At 39.7% G+C, this 19,881-nt stretch overlaps 2 protein-coding genes across 2 annotated transcripts in view; both read right to left on the reverse strand.

Annotated features, from left to right (window-relative positions):
- Positions 1 to 2,723, reverse strand: part of LOC133996983 (sodium bicarbonate cotransporter 3-like) — a 46,908-nt gene extending 44,185 nt beyond the window's left edge. The window contains exon 1 of the mRNA XM_062436512.1: positions 2,624 to 2,723. Within this exon, the coding sequence (XP_062292496.1) occupies positions 2,624 to 2,665 (42 nt within the window). The 5' untranslated portion in view covers positions 2,666 to 2,723. The remainder of the gene's footprint in view (positions 1 to 2,623) is intronic.
- Positions 2,724 to 12,762: 10,039 nt separating this feature from the next.
- Positions 12,763 to 16,780, reverse strand: eomesa (eomesodermin homolog a). Its single transcript, XM_062436513.1, has 6 exons — positions 16,068 to 16,780; positions 15,482 to 15,636; positions 14,533 to 14,654; positions 14,124 to 14,282; positions 13,861 to 13,922; positions 12,763 to 13,720 (listed from the first exon to the last, which is right to left on the reverse strand). The coding sequence occupies exons 1-6, from the start codon at positions 16,778 to 16,780 to the stop codon at positions 12,967 to 12,969; spliced, it is 1,965 nt and encodes a 654-aa protein (XP_062292497.1). The 3' UTR covers positions 12,763 to 12,966.
- Between the last annotated feature and the right edge of the window lie 3,101 nt (positions 16,781 to 19,881).

Raw genomic sequence — 19,881 nt, forward strand, 5'->3', positions numbered from 1 at the left:
GCAGGACGCACAAATCCCCCTCCTACTGGCAGGCTGGCAAACACCTGAGGAAAAATATTCAATGAAGGCTCCTACTGTTGAGCCAAGTTACTTTAATCTGTAAACAGAGACGAGGGCGAAAAACATATTAGGCAAAATATGACCAAACGGGAATCGCTCCACATATATTCTTGACAGTTATTCAAATAGTTTGTATATATAGTTATTTACCTTCAAGACAGCAAAGTGCAGAGGCTGAGTTACACAAAATAATTTAAATGAGCCTCATTTTCCTAACTCCTTTTTAGATGATGGGTTCATCAGAAAATAACGCAATTAGGCCTCGAATAAAAGAAGAGGCAAGGTCCTACGTTGTTTGAAAATGAACGCCTGCTTTTAAAATACAGCTAATACACAACTTAACTTTACAAAGAAACTGTACAACTGCTATTAAAATGCTACTATCTGTGTCAGAAGATCACCAGCCCTTTCACCTCCAACCCAACAAACACAGACTCTTGACAATAGCATCAAGCCTTAACCCTTACATACTCTTCTGGGTCAAATATGACCCATTTTTTTCACTTTTTAGAGCTGTAAAAACACCCTATACACATTTTTTTAGTCAGACTTTTCCTAATGTGACCCACAGTATACAACAAGGTAAATAAAGTGCATATTTTCTTTTTAATTTTTGTGCAGCTGAAACATTTTTATATATGCAAATGTAAGAGTTTGACCTGTGTTTATAAGAAGAAGAAAAAAATCAGCATTCAGACGTGTTGCTGTATTCATCATATTGTACAAAATGTTCTCCTGGACCATAAAATAGGGATTTCCATAAAATAATCAAACATTTATTTATGACTGATGCTGAATTTATGAATGTGAATTGATACAGAGACTAATTATGAGTCAGAATATGAACAGTATGTGAGGCTTAAAAGAATAACAAAAGTTGAACAATGACTTGTTCTTCTAGTGTGTGACTTTTGATGCTTTAACACTTAATGAATGTAGAGAATTCATTAGGCAGCTGAATTATTGCCCCAGGGGTCTTATTTTCCTGACTCCCATGCCTTAGGGAGGAGGGATGAAGTAAGCAGCTATACAGCTGAGCACCCAGGGGTCAAGTTTCCCCAGAAGCATGCACACATGTACACATGCTCAGGTTCACACACACAGACACACACACACACACACACACAAAGAGAGAGAGTGAGCAGTGGACAACCCTACACCAGCTTTTGAGTCAGAGAGTCTGGTGTGCATTTTAAACTTAGCAGTGCAATAAGTTTCTTTTTTGGGGGGAGTTGTGTTAACATTGCTGTGTGTGTGTATGATACTCATTACCCCATGTGTGACTCTAAAGTTACACCAAGCAGACAGGATGTGGGTACACACACACACACACACACAGAGAGAGAGAGAGAGAAACACGGCACTGCTAAAACATCATATTGACAATAATGCGGTAACTGTGTCAGCTACTGTAATTCACGTGTCTGTTGTTGTGGGAAATGGTCTCTTTTTTTCGGTTCCACCTCTATATTCTCCTTCTCGTTTCACACAGCAAAAAAAAATTAGCAGCATTTCCTGTCTAGGAAATGTCACACGTCAAGGCTGATCTATTTTGGGTGCATTTTATATGCAAATGAGCGTTTTATTCCCTGCTCTAAACTGTAGCAGCAGACCTTATAGGATGTCTCGCTGAGGACAAATAATATGAAGTAGCTGACTAAGTGAACCTGTTGAGCATTGACCCTTAAACAGGCAATGTGCACCAGGATATACAAACTCTTTAACACCCTGTTAGGGGCATGATTGATTAAAAGGTGGTTGTTCAGTTGTTGAAGCTTGTGGTAGGCTTTTGTTAGAAAGAAGTTTAGAAACGAGTTTGTGTGATATTAATGACCACCATAATAGGGTGCAACATATCTTGTCGAGATACAACTCATAAAATCCCAAAAATATATACACAATATTTCGAAAAATATATTTATGGAAATGTTTTACTCAAGTGCAAAAGAGATAACTAGTTACACGTCTAATGTTCCACTCATGCCTGTTAATCATTAAGGGATGAAAGCCAAGGCACAAAGCTACCAGTAACATATATATAGAGTAACTATTAGCTAAGGTTAAGTTCATTAATGACAGGCTTATAAACTTGTCAGACCTACTCTGCCAACACCAGAGGCTTATCGTGACTAGTTATAGGTAAGCTTAATGCCTGAATAAAACCTCAGTGTCCAAACTTGCCCAGCTAACATGACATATATTTATTTATTTAGCTTTAAATTTGGAGGGGAGATGGGGGGTGCTGAACTTAACAACGCTATATATATTTCTTTAGCTAGCAAGTACTAGACATGAAGACGAACCAAAACACATTTTTAAACACACTGTATATGTGAATAAAAGCTTAAACAAGGGGGTTGAACACAACTTGCACCCATGCCACGTGTCAGGAGTAGAAAGCCGGCTAACAATAACCGGATGGGTGCCTCACTGGGTCTGACTCCCACAAGCATCCCTACTACTTCTCCGGCTGCTTGGCAAACAAGAGGCGAGGCAACCCCCCCTTCCCACCCCTCTTCGGGACAAAGAGCTAGCGGTTAACGGTGTCGTGTGGGGTACTTACAGTCCTTAAAAGAGGTTTCATTTGTTCCGAGGGTTCGTCCATTTCAAACCAGTCTCCGGTCCTCTTGCTTACCCTTAGCTGTGTGTTGTTTTAATGCCGGTAGATGTGAGGAGTAGACCGGGCTCAGTGACACTGGAAGAGGGCTGGCTGGTTGTGTGCTCTCCCTGACGACGCGCTAAGGACACGCCCCCTTTTCACATGATTGACAGCGGTGGCTAGCCAATAGGTTTTCGATACCCGGTGCGTTTCAACCAATCAAATTCAAAGACGTAAACATGGAGTTTGGGACTAGTTCCTTGTTGCCTCAAAGTCCCAAAGCGGGCTTTTTGTGTTGAGAAGTTGGACGTACAGTAGCTGTTGAAAACCACAACATTTGTTTTGAATTGTAGTCTGAATACACAAACTTTAAATCATGTTGAATTATTGCTGGCACGCAAGTTTCACAGCTCATTTTAAAGCATATTGTAGATCTACTTCCCTCTATGCAGTGCAATTATAGCAAAGCAAAAATTAAAAAAAATCTTCAGGTTGCATTTAATGATGCATTCAGAATCAGAGTGCAAGACATATGTTTGTTTCTAACAGTGTGTCTACCTTTCATGCTGTGTTGACGATGTTAATGTCAACACAACAAGATTCATGGCATAATAATAACAGCCCAGCCTACACAAAGTGAAACCAAATACTCCTGTTTTCTGGAAGCAATGGAACAAATGTCTGTTTCTGTTTTAACCCTGTATATATCTATATTGTCTTGTCCTTGTATTGTCTTATGTTTTATTGTATTCATATGGACCTGGAGATGCATCAGAAATAAATAAAAAAAAACCATTTGTTTTTATTTTAGTCTAAATCCACAACATTTTGAATTATTGCTGGCACGCAACTTTCACAGCTCATTTTAAAGCATACTGTAGATGTACTCTGGTCTATGCGTGCAATTATAGCAAAGAAAAAATGACAAAGCTTCAGGTTGCATTTAATGATGCTTTCAGAGTCGTGCTTAACCCTCATGTTGTGTTCATTTCATGTTAAACAATTTTGTGTTCCTTGTCAAAAATGACCGTTCCATTAAGACTCATCATTGTAATAACTGTAATAATACATATATTATCACTACTTGTTGTGTTAGATTCTTTTATCAACTTAAGTTCTTGTGAACATTACAAGTTTTGAACTTCTATTTGTTATTTTTGGCTTGTATGCATCACTAATCTGAGTTTATACATCTTGAATTTGAGGTCTTAAAAAGCATAATTTCTGGATTGTTTTGAAATAATCAGATGAAACATAGTATACTGTTTATCACAGACTACTTAGGTTGGAGTTACCAAGGACAGTTGTTTTGCAACCATTTAAAATGTTTATGCAGTTACATATAGTAACACCTGTCGTGTTCCCGGTCAAAAGTGAATAGGAACATTTTATTTCTGTACAAAGGAAATTATCCCAGACTATCAGTTTTTGCCTGATAACAGAAAAAAACAGAAAACTGACCAAAACAACAAAACCAGGCTTCTAAACTTGGTGGAGTGGGTGAACTCAAACTTAAATGGTATTTTTTTCTCATGCACATGTTGGACAATATGTGCAGGTTGTTGCATGTGCCTTGCAAACATATGCATTGCATTTATGGCACATTATGCTTGTTTTCACATCTCTTGGAGCACAAAGACTGCACCTCTTCCTTTTGTCACCTCTCTCTCTCTCTCTCTCGCAGAAAGTGACCAATTGTCTTTGTAAATCCATTTTACCCTCCAATTTGGTCTTGTTTACCACTATGATTTCGATGGACTCAGTCAAGAACAGTTCAAAGCAGGATTTGATGTCATCAATCCAGGATATGGCATATTTTCTAGGTCCTGGGGTCATCCTGATGACATTTTCAGCTGAAAGCCGACCTTGATTCTCAGGTGGGGATGAAGACCAGGATATGTTCCCATTCTTTGACTTGAATGTGACAGCAGCCTCATCAGTTATTTCTTGGTCTGGATTATATTCCATGTCGTCTTCATCTTCTGACGCTTCCTCCTCTAATCCATCCTCACTGTCAGTTTCCTGGCCTCTCTCCTCCTCACCAGTATGGTGATCAAATATATAATCAAGAGCCTCACTTACGGTATATAGCGATCTGCCATGGTGCTGCCACACAATGAACTGTGAGCAAGGCCTCAAAAATGCTACAAGAAAAGTTCAATATTACTGAAACTGTTGCAACTGTCTGTGAGAACTGCCAACAGGTGTTGTTCCCGCAGGAGAGAGACTCTACTGGGCAAAGGTTCCCGTAGTGGTTGCCAGGGAACCCAAGGTGTGTGTGTGTGTGTGTGTGTGTGTGTGTGTGTGTGTGTGTGTGTGTGTGTGTGTGTGTGTGTGTGTGTGTGTGTGTGTGTGTGTGTGCGTGTTTCCATCTCACAAAAGAGGATGTACCTGAGCTCAGTCTCCCCCATTCATTTCTAATGATTTTTGACCGGGAACACCAAGAGTGTACAAAAGTTGAATAAAATACATACAAATTGTATACAAATTAATACAATTTATTTTGCTAGTTTGAAATCCTCTTTGTGGACAAAGCCATGGAGTCTTAGGTCAGTCTGATCAAATTAACTACATTTTTCAGAGATAAAACTTTTAAATCAGTCGAATTTGACCGGAACATAACACATAACAGTTTTAAGCTTCCAAGATGGACGAGTGCAAGACATATGTTTGTTTCTAACAGTGTGTCTAACTTCTATGCTGTGTTGACAATGTTAATGTACAGATTCATGGCATAATGCCATAATAATAGCCCAGCCTACACAAAGGGAAACAAAATACTCCTCTTGTTTTTTGGAAGCATTGGAACCCTGTATATATCTATACTGTCTTGTCCTTGTATTGTCTTATGTTTTATTTTATTCATATGGTAGATGCGTCCGAAATAAAAGTTTCTTCTTCTAAAGTTTCTTCTTCTTCTATTGGAGGATTAACATTATTAGTGTGAATGGTTTTGCATCAACTAGGAGTAAGAACAAGCTATTTGACATCATATCACCCTTTTTAACTTTAAAGCGACTTAAAGTCTGTCTTAAAACAATAGTCTGGTGTCCAAATGAACACTGAAATAGATTTTTCTTGCAATAATCATTCATCTTGTTTATTAGAAGATCCCTTCATAATGCACTTACAATGCAAGGGATGGAGGACAAAATCCACAGGCCTCCTTCTGTGCAAAAGTGTATTTAAAAGTTTATCTGAAGCTTATATAAAGCTTCAGTTACCCAAATTAGTTAAATCAAGTAGATATATTCAGTGTTACAGTCTTTTCATTGTTAAAGTCACTCTTTTTGTTACTATACATTTGCACTTCTGACTCTGTCTCCACCTTTAAATCCCGCCTGAAAACGCACCTATTCAGAGTGGCATACTCTGTCTCACACTAACTATGCAATCACATTCTTGTTTATTTATTGTACTAATGCACTTTATAGTCACATTCATATTTATTCTTTATCTTTACACTAAATGTTACCTGATTTATATTGTTTGATGCAATGTGGTTGTGTTTTTTGTGCCTTGTAAGGTGTCCTTGAGTGCTTTGAAAGGCGCCTTTAAATAAAATGCATTATTATTATTATTATTATTATTATTATTATTATTATTATTATTATTATACTTCCACTGCAGGTCAACAGGGAAACTCTGTTCAAAGAAACAAAAGGAGGTATTTTGATGCTAAAAAGACTGTAAATGTAGCAGATATTCACTTCATATGAAAGGCTCAGACTGCCTAAGCATCATATAATGCCTCAGTTAAACTTTTAAATGCATTTTAGCACAAAATAATTGTGGATTTTGGCCTCCATCACCTACATTGAAAGTGCATTTGAATCTTTGAATAGCCATTCTGAACAGGATGAATACAGCGAGGAAAACGTCTTTCAGTGTTCATATCGCCACCTCACTGTTTTACTGTTGGCGTATCCTTTAAAGGAACAATCTGTGATGAAAATGTGAAACAAATTATAGATATTAGTCAAAACACATGAGCCTGCAGCCTGCTGATAGGTCTGTAAATAACATGGATCAATAGCCCACACAACAATTAAATTAATTTTAATGTTTCCTGCTCGTGATAGAAAATTGTTAATGCCGGCAATAATAATCAAATTAGCAATAAAACAAGATACGTTCCTTTATTATGATGAAAAAAAATCTCTTGAAAATCCATATGCAGCTCTGAAGAAAGTGCAGACACTCAGGCATTAATTCACTTTACTGTCAAATGACGTCACTGTCCCTGTTGCCTTCTTAATCCTCCTCCTAGGCTATAAAAGTCTAACATATGTTATCTTCTCCAAATATAGCTTATCACTACACTTGTGAGGATAGCAGAAACTGTAGCATGCACTCACCATCACTGACAATATCCTCTACATTGTCCTCTTCATATAAATGTCTAATGAAAACTTCAAACAAAATTTACTGTTTGGATCTTTGAAGTCAAATCAGGTTTCAAACGACATCAAAAGGTTGAGAGAAACAAACAGCCAGCAGGCACAGATGTTTAGTTTAAATATGATGAAAGGACAACAAGAGAGAAGACTGATGGTTTAGTACTATAAGGTCACATTGTAGAGATGTCTTCTCTTGTCTTAAGGTGGGAGATCAACAAAGATCTTCAACTTTTTCATATATTGGGATTATATGAGTTTAGTCTTAAAGTATTTGCACTTACTCAAAGTAAAAAACCTCTTTATCATCCTACAGCCTCTTGATTCAGGGTTATCATCCATCTGCCATATCATCCACCTTGCTTAAGACCAGATACAACAACAGTGTAATAGTTCTTTTTCACCAGCAGATGGCACTGCTGTATCATCCATTTCTCTCTGGCCATGGACAACTGTCAGAAATGAGCATGTTTAATTATATCTTCAGAGTTTTGGGTCATCTCATTTTTATTACTGGTCATTTACAGGATACGCAATCTGTGAAATGAAAAGGTCTGTAATAGCCTATACATATAACTGACTTTTTAAGTAGCCAAAACATAACTCTATTTTGCTTGATGATCACAACAAAGCTTTAAATGAAACAATTTGAGATGTGGGAATACACCAGGTCAAGTTGGAGGTTGTTGTCATGAAATAATCTTGGCCTATACAATTACTTTTAATAACCCAGGCCAGGAAGTCATTCAAGGACAACCTTTCCTCCAGACTCATGGAGTTTAGCACAGACTCATCTATTCTTCTGCCACAATGACAGTGAACACCCTCTATTGTGTGCATTATTACAAAATCCCTTTATCATATCATAAACTTAACTGCAATAGAGTACAATACAGTTAGAATAAAAATGAGACAGGTGCAAACAGCAAGTCTGTTCTTTCAGGAGTTCATGGGTGTCTTCCTTTAAATAGAGCCCATACCTCACCCACCCATCAACCTCCGGCATAATCACGCGGCAGCTCAGAAATAGAACTGCGAGGTGGGAGATCAAACTATCACCTCTTAATTGTACCCTGAGTCTTAAAGATGCTGAGAGCCCATTAGCGCACAAAGACGTGTGCTGTGTACCACTCCTGAAACATGCATCCGCATTATGCAGCTGGGAGATGAGTCAGAAGTTAGACAAGTGGAAGAAGAACCACACTGGCATCCACCTGTGCTGGGATTCACATAAGAGATGCAGACTGCAAAGTGTGGTGCTGATGAGAAAGAAAGTTTTTCTTTTAAAGATTTAGAGAAAAGACAAGAAAAAGAGTGAACTTTCTATGATGAAAGAATTGTAACCACTGTCCATTAACTAGCAGAGAGGGCCTGGCTGCAGAGCTTTAAGAGTCTGTACAAAGGTTGCACAGATATTTTATATTTAGCAGCAAGAAGTGACAGATATGACAGTCTAGCATGCTAGACACAAGCCACCAAATGAATATTGACTGTTTCTTGTTTTGTCTCAGAAAGCAGAGGAAATTAAGACTCCCTCTTTCCCATAAGGTTTAGTGGATGTTGTTTTTCCTCCAGTGGTGAGGCCTTCTGAGGGTGCCAAGAGAGAAGAAGGAAGGGAATGTGAAATTCCCAAATCTGTTGGAGCGCCCCATCAAAGTGCCAATGCATTGATTTTGACCACAGATCTTTTCCACCTGGCTGCTTCTGCATGCCCTACCCCAAACATCACTCTCAAGACCCAGGTCTTGTGGGAACCTTAGTGCCCCTGAATCCTGTTCAACTCCTTCGGGACCTTCAGAGGAGGGGGGAGTAGAGGCCAGTGACCAGCGTGGTGTACCCAAATCGACGCAGGGGTGGGTAGATGGTGGGAGGGGTAGGTTGTGGTGATGGTAAATGGTGGTGGTGGTCAGAAGGGGACGTGGGGAAGGGGGTAAGAAGGGGAGGGGGTCGGTCTGGCCTGTTGAGATGTGTCCCACTGCCCTCCAGAGGGAACACAGGGGTCTGAAATCAATGTGCTGTTAAGTGCAGCTCAGCCGCGGGATACTCTCTCTAACATTACCCATGGACCAGTGAGTCTGGGCCCAGTCTGCGCGCTACACACGCCGTCTGAGGGCACCGACACTAGACCCTTCTGCGCCTCCGGTTCCTCTCACCTCCATGCTCTCTGCCAACACTCAACGCCCTTCTCCAAACAGTTGTGGCCCTGCTAACTTGAGACTCATCTCACACCAGAATCTCACTCCAACAGACCTGTGAGCATTACACCCGTACTGTAGTCAACCCACCCCCCCATCCACTGCTGATGAACCAATTCCAATGGAGATAGTGAAACTAAATAAAGCATTGTGTTGTGTATATAAACACCTGAGGAGAGCTAAAAGGAGAGCCTTTGTCAGCATCTTTACCTCCACCTAATACCTGTACTTAATAATGCAAAGATGGTACCAGAAGGTATCTAACATAGTGTAAGTTTAAATAATTATCCCCAAGGGTGTACAATATAATACAGTGTGTACACTCTCTTCAGAAAGAAATGAGAACTGTGTGCATCATTTCAGGAACAACTAAAGACCGAATCTGACTTATTGCTGCCTAATGACATTAACATCAAGATATTTAAACCAAAGCCCTTTGTAAAAGAATAGCCATTAACTAGATCATGGCTGAATACATCACAAAGCAACAGAGTGGCCAAATGAGACTCAGATTGTCCCTGAGGAACACTTTTGCAGTAATGCTAACTGGCTTGATAATCATTTAATAGAGGTGACATTTATCAACACATCAAAAGGGGAAATATAGTGTGAAGACGAAACATAATCGCGACCGTTTCAGTCTTGCCTGTCTGTAGGTTACTTCTAAAAGGGGTGTCTGAAAAATCTTGACCCAAACACGCGTCTGCCTGTGGCTGCATTTAGTCAGTGAGAGCAGTAATAGTGTGTGACTGAAGGTGAGGAAACGGCCTCAGGCCTTCATCTGTGTTTAGATGTCAGCCCTCCTTGGCTACACTGTCTCCGAAGCCTCCTTGGCCTTTCTTACATGAACACTCAACATGGTCACCAATGGACAGCCTGAGGGAAGGGCAAAGACACGCAACTGTTCACACGCATAAAACAGGAAGAAGACATTGAGAACTTGATACTCTATAAATTCTGTAAAACACTGGATGGTTTTCATTCAATATACTGTAGTTCTCACAGGCCTTGTATTCCTGACATTACACCAAAACTCAGTCAATTACTGAGATTGTAGCCAGCAATGTTAACAACAACAGTAGATCACAGTAGTCAATTCTTCAGGTCTTATCCCAATGCGCATATCTCCTATAATTCAACATGGACTGAATTTGAGGAAGCATGCTGTAGAGGTGTCTATTGATTACTATACTTCTTGCACATGAACGATTTAGAAAGACACAATCTATCGACCTGTTGCTGGATTTTGGAGTTGTCGGTCTGTTATTAAGTTGTGGAATATCCATCGAATTAATTATGAGAGGATGTTTACAGCAGACTGACGATGATACTCATCACTCTAAACAACAATGAATGTATATGTTGCTCTGTTCCTGTTACTATATGAAAGTCATGCTGTATGTATCACTGTATTATCTACTGAAATTCCCTTGCCCCTTTTTATGCATTTTTAAAAAAATTATGCACATATTGTGAGCCTAGCTTAATGGTGAAAAGAAAGTCAAGAGTTCACAGCACAGACACAACAAAGACGGGTGCTGAAGGTTGCTTTGAAGTTTAGATACTGACTAATAACTGATAAGTTGCTGGCTGAGAGATACAAACAATTTCTCCTTGTAAAATGATTACTGATTTTTCTCTTTAGCTGTCAGTGTATCAATTAATATCACATCACTGTTGCTTGATTCTCGTGGCTCCTGTAGTTCCTGTTTTTCCAGCCCTAATCTTGACAGCTATTCACCACCAGCCACTGATGAGCGGAGGTCGAGACAACATGAAAAGGAGAAAAGAAAAACATCATCAGATGCTCTGAAATACAATTTGCTGACACGCGCAAGTGCAAACATTTTTATTCTCCAGGCTCGAACCCCCCTCCCCCCCAAGAGCCTTTTTCTTACAGCTTTCCTGAGAGGCCAGGGCAATCAAGCACTCTACCTTGTTAGGAGGTGTTAATTGGAGTTAGTCAGACTCCTCACTTTGTCAAGGAGTCTGACAACAGAATTAATTAGAATTCGAGTATGTAAATCAATTCAAATTGGGGTCCTTATGGGGGAGGTTTTGAAGTATTTTCACTGAGGAAAAACAGGTGCTGAGAACATGAGCCAAGTAGACTCTGTGTGAATATTATGACTTCTCTTTTCATGGAATTTATCTCTTGCTGCTTTTTCACTCATCCACATTTGGAGAGGCCATGGAAATACAGTATAAATAGAGGTGTTGAGTTGTACATTGCCCTTAGATGGATGGTTGATGGACCATTTTCCATTTAGCCTGTTTTCATATCTTCTAAGCACACATGCCTCACATGCAATTGCATTACTTAGGTAAATGATAAAATGTGTGAAAGCACCATGGCAACAACAGAAGGAATAGGACTTTGTGCTTTTGTGTGCTTTTCACCTAATTGGATCTATGTTGTGTGTCATGTGTCATGTAAAACATGTAAATCTCATATTTAAATCACACTTTGTTCGCTTGAATTGTGAGCACGGGTGTTACGTTTTAACACTTATTTGCCTTTAACGGATTGCTCAGGTCTTGTGTATACATGCCATGGCCTACGAGTATTTCTTTAAATCAAAGTCAAACTCACAGACTGCAGGCTTAAAACACTGTCAGTGGCATTTTTTGTCTTTAATTTTTATTTCATTTTGTTTATAACTGTACATATTGTCAGTTAGTGGGTATGAACAAAAAAGTTTATATTGAATTTATATGCTTTATTGCAATAATAAAAAAATTAATGCAGCAATGGCCCTGATATAGAAGCTTATCAAATATTTGTTAGCAAACTAATGTCACTGAAAATGTATTCCCAATTCATTTGCATACCACTTGTTTGACTTCTTTACAGGAGAAATACTGGATACCACTAAATTAAATGGGCTACAATATTATACCCCCCCCCCCTCGGCAAAAAATTGCATTATGCTGCAAGATAGATTTTATGAAGGTAATTGCTTTAGGGCCTTCACTTACAGTCCGAAATTCGTTGTCTCCCAAAGATGCCACACAACACACAAGGCTCATACTGCAGATCACACTACTCACACACACATCAACAGTGTGATAAAACCTGTACAGTTGTAATTTTTCCCTCAATTGAAACATTTTAATATTTAATTTCTGCAGCGGCCTTTATATATTTATTTTTTTAAAACCCAAACAATCTTATTTACATCAAATTACGCACAATATTTTCAAACTCTCATCAGTGCGGTAAGTGTCAGCCATAATATATGAATAAAACATACAGGGAAAGACCTTTGGACAATGCTTTATGAAAAGCTGTTTTTATTATCATCCATTTAATAACACCTCCAAGAAGACAATTTGTACAAGATACATCACATTCTAAAGTGCACCAATACTGTACAACGAAAATGACTTAAATACGCAGGGGAAGAAAAATAAAAAATTCACATTTGTAAAAAAAGAAATAAAAAAGGGGAAAAGAAATAAAAGCAAGAAAAAAAAAGTTGTAAAAAAATAAATGAATAAAAAGGGGACATGCTTTTTCAAAAACAACAATCACTATGCATGTTTCTGCTCAGGTATGTGAGGGGCTGGCCTGGGAAAAAAACCTTGTGCAGCTTGCTTGGGGGAACACTAAGCTTTGGCACCTTTAGAGAAAAGAGAAAAAAGACATTAACAAGGAATGGAGAGCACTCAATAATAAACAAAAGAATTATATTTAGTTTTAATAAATACAGTCTTAGGGGCTTGTGTAGAATGCATAATAACCCATGCCTTTTGGGTTGTCCTTGTTGTAATCCTCCGTAGTCAAGTCTTCACACTTGATGGTTGGGGAGTTCTCTGTGCTTGAGCCCCCAGGGGACATCCTGCGTCTCTTGCAGACCATGGAGTACACACCAGAATCGGTAGAGTCCACCGATTTCAATGAGTGGGACGTCTCGATCCAGGTCGAGGCCGGTGGCGCGCTCTCATCAGGAAGTTTGTCTTTAGTTGCCCCCAGCTGGTCCTCCGGGAAAGCTGGGGGGCTTGGACGAGGGGACCAGGGCAGGCCCGTGGTCATCTTGCGCTGGTAAGAGCTTCTGGTTCCCCAGCCCGCAGCCATGGAAGCGAAGGCCGAGTCTGGGTAGTAGCTGAGGGCGTGGGATGTCTGTAGAGATAGAGGCTTGATGCCGTAGGAGAGCAGGCTACTGGTGGAATAGTCATTGTCATATGACAGATCCAGCTTGTTGGAGCCCGGCTGCTGAACTGGGGGGACGAACCAGCGTTGGGCAGAGGCGGCTGCGCTGGCGTCCTCGCTCTGTGGTGAGAGGAGGCTGTTGGTTTGGGGAACGGCCCGTTCGCTGGCGTAGAAGCGGTTCTGAGGCAGGTTGTTGACAAACTGGTCCTGAAAGAAAGGCTGCATGGCGTAGCGGGCCCCGGGCACAATTTGGGTCGAGCGAGGAGAGTCTGTGGGGGATGGAGTCAACCTGTCACTCTCTGGAGCTGTGTACATCCTGTTCGACACAGAAAGAAGAAACCCACACAAAGAAAAAATTAGCTGCAAGATTAAAGTGAAAAGGTCAAGCCATGCATCAAACAGTGGACCACAGGAAAAAACAGATCAACCACACAGCTTTCAGTGTCAGACACGTACGAGTCATAATTGTCCCGGAAGCCTTTTGCAAATGGGTTGTGATCGATCTTCAGCTGTGTGATCTGAAAGAAATAAGAAACCCAGCATAAATCATATGCATCTTAAAGCGAGCATATGTACTGCATGAATAAAGAGCAATGATGAAGATTTTTTAAATAAATGTAGTTCAAAATCATTTGATTTTGCTGCAGCTAAATGGTCAAGTTTTGTTTTGTTTTTATTAAAAATGAAAAAAAACAACAACTAATAATTCATATGCTCACATCTGTGTTCTGGTAAGCAGTGACGGCTATAAACTGGTTCTCTGGGAAGGTGAAGGTCTGAGTTCTGGCCTCGTTGCTCATGTCCTCCACGCCGTCTTCTGTCACTTCAACGATGTGAAGTCGCGGCTGGTATTTATGAAGAGACTGCAAGACAATCATCTGCAAAGTGGAAATGTGTGATGAGTAAAAAGCAACACACAATAAAAACTAAAAACATAAGTGACGTAAATCTATGTGTCTTCTTTACTCAATTAAAATTGGTGCTGTTGATAATATGTATAATAATGTATCATTAAAGATGGTAATTATACTTGAAAGCTATAATATCAAAATAATTATTTATCATAGATTACTACTAAATAAGGCCAAAAACTAAATCAAATTGCAAGATAAAATGTCAGTGTCTCACCTGTGTGTTGTTGTTGTTGGCCCCTTTATTGTTGGTCAGCTTCAATTTGCCAAAAGAGATTTCTTGCCTCATCCAGTGGGCACCAGTGTTTGGAGATTCAGGATGAACATACATTTTGTTACCTGTAAGATTGAAATAACACTATGAGTGACATGATAAATTATGACAAAATGTGCAAATTATTTTGCCTGAATGTTGACAAAATAAATCATATCCGGCTTCTAAACCTTATTCAGTGACTAACAATGCATGATTTACCAATTTAATTCTTTTAGGGGAAAATATTGGTAAAATAAGTGAAAATAGAATAAAACATTTTCCAGTGATATTAATTTCTTAATAGATGTTTGATTAAAAAAAACATGAATTGATAAAGAGCTTGGAATGTTTTTCATTTACTGAAATAAAATATTGAATCTTTGTTTTCTTAAAAGAAGAAAACTTTTTTTTAAACTATTATTTTCTATTAAAGTTTAAATGTAAAATGAACTAATACTTATTTAAATCTATGCAATTCTTTAATAATGCATATTTGATCAGCATTTTCACACATTAAATGGTTCCCCGGGATTCACACTTCACACACACGCTCACACACACATACATACACACACATACTTTACAAGATTAAACTGTACGGAGAAGTGGAGGCTACATTATTTCAATTAAACATTAAAAATCGAAACCTGTTAAATATTTCACGCTTGCTATAATGAAGAAAAACTATATTCCTTGAACTGTCACAACGATATTTAGGGCTTAATGTTTTACAGCCATGTTTTATTCGAACATCCTCACAACTCACACACTAAAATGCATCGTCTCGAAGCAAGTTTTGTTAATTTCTTTTTTTATTTAATTTAATTTTTCCACTGAAGCATTTATAAAAACATAAAATTAAAATTGACAAGAGCAAGGGGGGAAAAGTTCAGTTAATTCTATAGCTCACCTTGCATATTATTGTCTGCTTTTCCACAAGTGACCCACTTTCCTCCTTGAAAGCGCCAGTGATTAGGGTCAGCCAAAATAACTTCAACAAAGACATTGTAATGGGCCGTGAGGTTGAGTCCAGTGATGTTGAAACTGAGGAATGGGAACATCCGTCTGGAGAAAAAAAAAAAAAAAAAAAAGGCAAAACAGAAATAATTAACAGCTGTGCAGAGGAAAGTGTAAAAAACAACACTTTGGCATTGGATTCCTTCACGTGATGCATTTGGCATAATGCTTGAATAACATCTAAACAGTAAATCTAAATAAATGCACATGTATTCAGTGTCATGTTTAGCCTGTTGCGTAATTGTGCATTGACAATTTAAATGAAACGAAAACCTTAAAATGTATAGAACCGGAACCCACAAATAAGTGTCAAAGAAGATAAAGATCATGTGCGTAAAATTTTGCTAATGCGTAAAAAGTTTTGAAAAACTAAGTTATCCCCCCAAAAAAGCCACATACGACATTTTCATATTCTCGATATGAATGTGTGTGTTATAAATTTGGGTTGTTAAAAGGCGACCGGCTGCGCATCTGCTTACCTGCCCTGTTTGGTGATTATCATCTCGGTCTGGTGCCGGTGGAACTTCAGCCACAGAGGCCGGTTGCAGAGATAGACCTGCGCTCTGGCTCCGGCTGCAGACCCCGGCAGAGACATGGAGCCTATACCCGTCCCTGTCCCGGGATAGGAAGGGTACAAACAGCCCGGACCCTGGCTGAACTGGTACCCTCCGCTGCTAAACTGACTCCGGCCGGTGCACACGGAAGAGGATGAGAAGCCCGTTGGAGGCAGGACGGATCCGTAATGAAGTGAAGCCGGGTACCTGGAGCTGCTGGACCCAGTGTACACCGACCCGGTCTGTCCTGCATAAGGAAAGAGGGAACAGGGGCTTGCCATGTCGGAACTCGCCTGGGAGGACGAAATGAAGTATCTGTCAGAGCCAAGTTCATCTATGCTGTACCGCCGACCGCTCGTCAACTCGTCCTCACCGAGCACCGGGGAGCCTTTCCTCCCATCGGGCCCGGTTTTAGTGAAGGCGTCCCCCTCTCCCTCGCCCAGCATCCCGTTTCCCACCCCGCTCAGATATTTCTTAGGAGCGCTGTTAGACTCTGATTCCGTCCGGTCGACTTCTTGATAGTCAAGCTGCGATGATGATGGCCTCGGGCTGTTGTTGGCACTGTCCGACGAAGAAAGATTGTAAAAGGTCTTGGGTAAATTGATGCTGGCGCTGGGTAGGATGTTCTCTAACTGCATTGTTTAGATTCTTGCAATAAATAAGAAAGAGTTTCAAGGAGAGTCCAGAGAGTCACAGTCTCAGCCAAGGAGGCGACACAACCACCGGCACCCTGGTTGTCTCTGTCTTCACGCCTCCCTCCCTGACGAATGATGGAAGGAGGTTAAACCTTCTCCTTCACCTACGATTTTCAGATCAGATTATGGGTTGGACATGGGCTGTTCGGAGGCTCTTATAGGATGTACTTTTCCACACACCCAATTGATTGCAAGCATTGAGGGGAGGAGCATTTTTTGAGAAGCACGCGGGGGCACCAGCCCTCTCCACAGCCAATGGTCGCACTACTCTAATTCAATTAGAAAGAGTCTTTTGGAAATAGGACGAAGAGAGAATTTGTGATGCATGTCGATAAGTTTCTTTTTTTCTTTCTTTCTTTTTAACTTTCATATCCAAGGCATTGACATGACCGATATGACAATCTCTTTACGAAGCTCGTGTCCAAAATATCGCTTTATAATCAATTGCATGTGCAAAAAAACAACAACTCCAGTTTGTAACATAAACTGAGTTAAACATTATTTAAGACGTGCAGATTTTTTTTTTTTGTTGTTAACATTTTTTCTCAAAGACGAAGGAGGAAATAGGCCACATTGATCGCGATGTCCAGCATTCACCGCTGCGCTCGCACACTCACCTCCAAACTTTGCGCTTCGGATTCAAGTCATCTCATCCAGCACAGCAGCAAAAATACAGTATGTCCACCTTCTGATGTGTCCTGTCAGTTTCCCCCCGGAGACGTAAACTATAGCTGACGAACAGCAAACACACAGAGACCTTTTCCTCCCCTGCAAACACTCCAGCACGTAAAAAAAAAAAAAATCACATGTGCACCTTATTTCCTATAATTGGCCTCCGTCGCCTCTTCCACTTCCAGGTTTCCAGTTGTGGCTCCAATAAAAGTATCGACTATCGAAACTGGGAATAATTGGAATTAAAAATACAGTTTTTTGGTCACTTTTTTGAAAATAAAGTTAACTTTCAAATCAGACAAGTTTCTATGTAGCAAATATTTTTGTTTCTTTGCTTTTATTTCATTTTAGGAAAAAAGGGTTAGAAAGATTTTTTTTCTACTTCCGCAGTTTGTGTTTTTTTGTGTTTTTTTTAAATATCGATCCAACCTTTAAATTGAGGTTAAATTGTTCATAATTAAGATTTCACACTAAAAATATCTTACATTAGGAAACATAATTCACAAATTAGATCGATCCGTTTATTTAATTTAGTGTTTCAATTAAAAAATAAAACCGTTCAAATTAAGCGTTGACTCATTAGATTATGACTATATGAATACTATAGAGTAGTTGAGGAGGATTGGTGTGTGTGTGTGTGTGTGTGTGAGGAGGGGGGGGGGGCAGTTTCTTTAAAAAAAATAATTTCAGCTCTACATAATAAAGAAACGGAGGTTTAAAAGGCAGCGGAAATCTAACTTAACTCAGGCCTCTGCAATGCAATTACACTGAGTACGATTCTGGCAGAAGATACTGACACACTGCACAAGTCTGCCGGTGATACTGACGACACAAGAACAAACAAAACGAAACAATAAAATGAAAGGTTGAAAGGTTAAAACACAGGTTTTTGGATTGTAATTCCAAAATAAAGAAATAAACACAATTAAATCATGTGTATTTAGTTTAACATAGGCTAAGCAAATATTGCTCACACACACACATTGACACGCGCAACGAGAAAGATCGTGAGACAGATCAAAACAAAAGCTCGTAATACAGAAATATTCACGTCGCACAATAAACGTCGTTCACGCCACACTTGGGTCTAATGATAAAGAGATTTCTCATCGGTGTCTCGGTGACAGCGCTCTCTAGTGAAAGTTCAGGGTATCGTTCCCCATCGTTGGTTATTATTAAAGTAACACAAATCTGTAAGAAAGCTGCAGCACTTTTTCTACTTGTATCTCACTTTGCATCATCGTCAACTGCAGTGAACTCAGCTTCTGCCTGCCTGTGTGTGTGTGTGTGTGTGTGTCTCTCTCTCTGCCTGTGTGTGGGCAGTTTGCATGTGTGTGCATGTATGTGTGTGTGTGTGTGAGTGTGAGTCTTAAAGTAAACTGGAGGGGGAGTAGGGGGTGAGATGAATTTGGGGAAAATGGGGATACAAATCTGTGAAAAGCTGAGGGAGAATCTCGGCTGGAGGCAGATTGGCTCGTGTCATAAATGGGACAGTAAAGCTGGCTACCGGGCCATCAGGGGACCAGAGCTACATGCACAGCACACAGTCTGTCAATCAAGAGCGAGACCCTTCCCAGACTGCACAGAGGTGGAAACACCAAACATTTGACAATTGAGAAAAAGCATTTTTTAAATCATTTGAAGCCAATTCTATTATTTTATTCAACCCACATAATAAATATCTTATTTATATCCAGCACAATCAAACACTGAGGGCTGATTTTCTCCACTTTTTGTGAACTCAGGATCCTTCATATTCTTCAGGGAAACTTAAAAAAAAAAAGATCACACCAGAGCAGATTTCAGGCTTTGTGAAACAGAATGGCTCTGAGTCATTAATTCTCCATTTGATGAAAGGACAATCTGATGGAACTAGTGATAATACTATAATATTTTAGTAAATATGTTTAGAGGAAAAAGGCAAAATGAACAAGCACTGGAAATGTGAAGGCCTGTGAAGCTGATCTAACATAATGCACTCTTTGTTTTTTCTTCTCTCTCTCTCTCTCTCTCTCTCTCTCTCTCTCTCTCTCTCTCTCTCTCTCTCTCTCTCTCTCTCTCTCTCTCTCTCTCTCTCTCTCTCTCTCTCTATCATGCTCACTTTCTCTCTCTCTCTCTCTCTCTCTCTCATGCTCACTTTCTCTCACACAAACGCAGCAGATGGGCTCCTCTCTTGACTCAGTGTTGTTACGTGCTATCATACAGATGTTGGAAGGTAAAACCTATAGTTCAAAGGCAGCTGTATATGTATTAGAATCAAAGTCAAGCATTTCACACCTCTACTTTCAACACCTCCTGCCGTATAGCTTTTCTTGTTTAATGGATCCTTGCATGATCAGCAAATAACTAACGACTGATCTTCTCAGTGTAAT

Source organism: Scomber scombrus, chromosome 16 (assembly GCF_963691925.1).
Source record: "Scomber scombrus chromosome 16, fScoSco1.1, whole genome shotgun sequence".
NCBI lineage: Eukaryota > Metazoa > Chordata > Actinopteri > Scombriformes > Scombridae > Scomber > Scomber scombrus.

Bases quoted from the DNA above. Each gene is read 5' to 3' on its own strand.
- eomesa (XM_062436513.1), bottom strand. From the start codon at position 16,780: ATGCAGTTAGAGAACATCCTACCCAGCGCCAGCATCAATTTACCCAAG. The intron at 13,923-14,123 runs GTGAGCATATGA...TATTTCTTTCAG, and splicing joins CTGCTTACCAGAACACAGAT to ATCACACAGCTGAAGATCGA. The intron at 13,721-13,860 runs GTACGTGTCTGA...TGTGTCGAACAG, and splicing joins TTCCGGGACAATTATGACTC to GATGTACACAGCTCCAGAGA.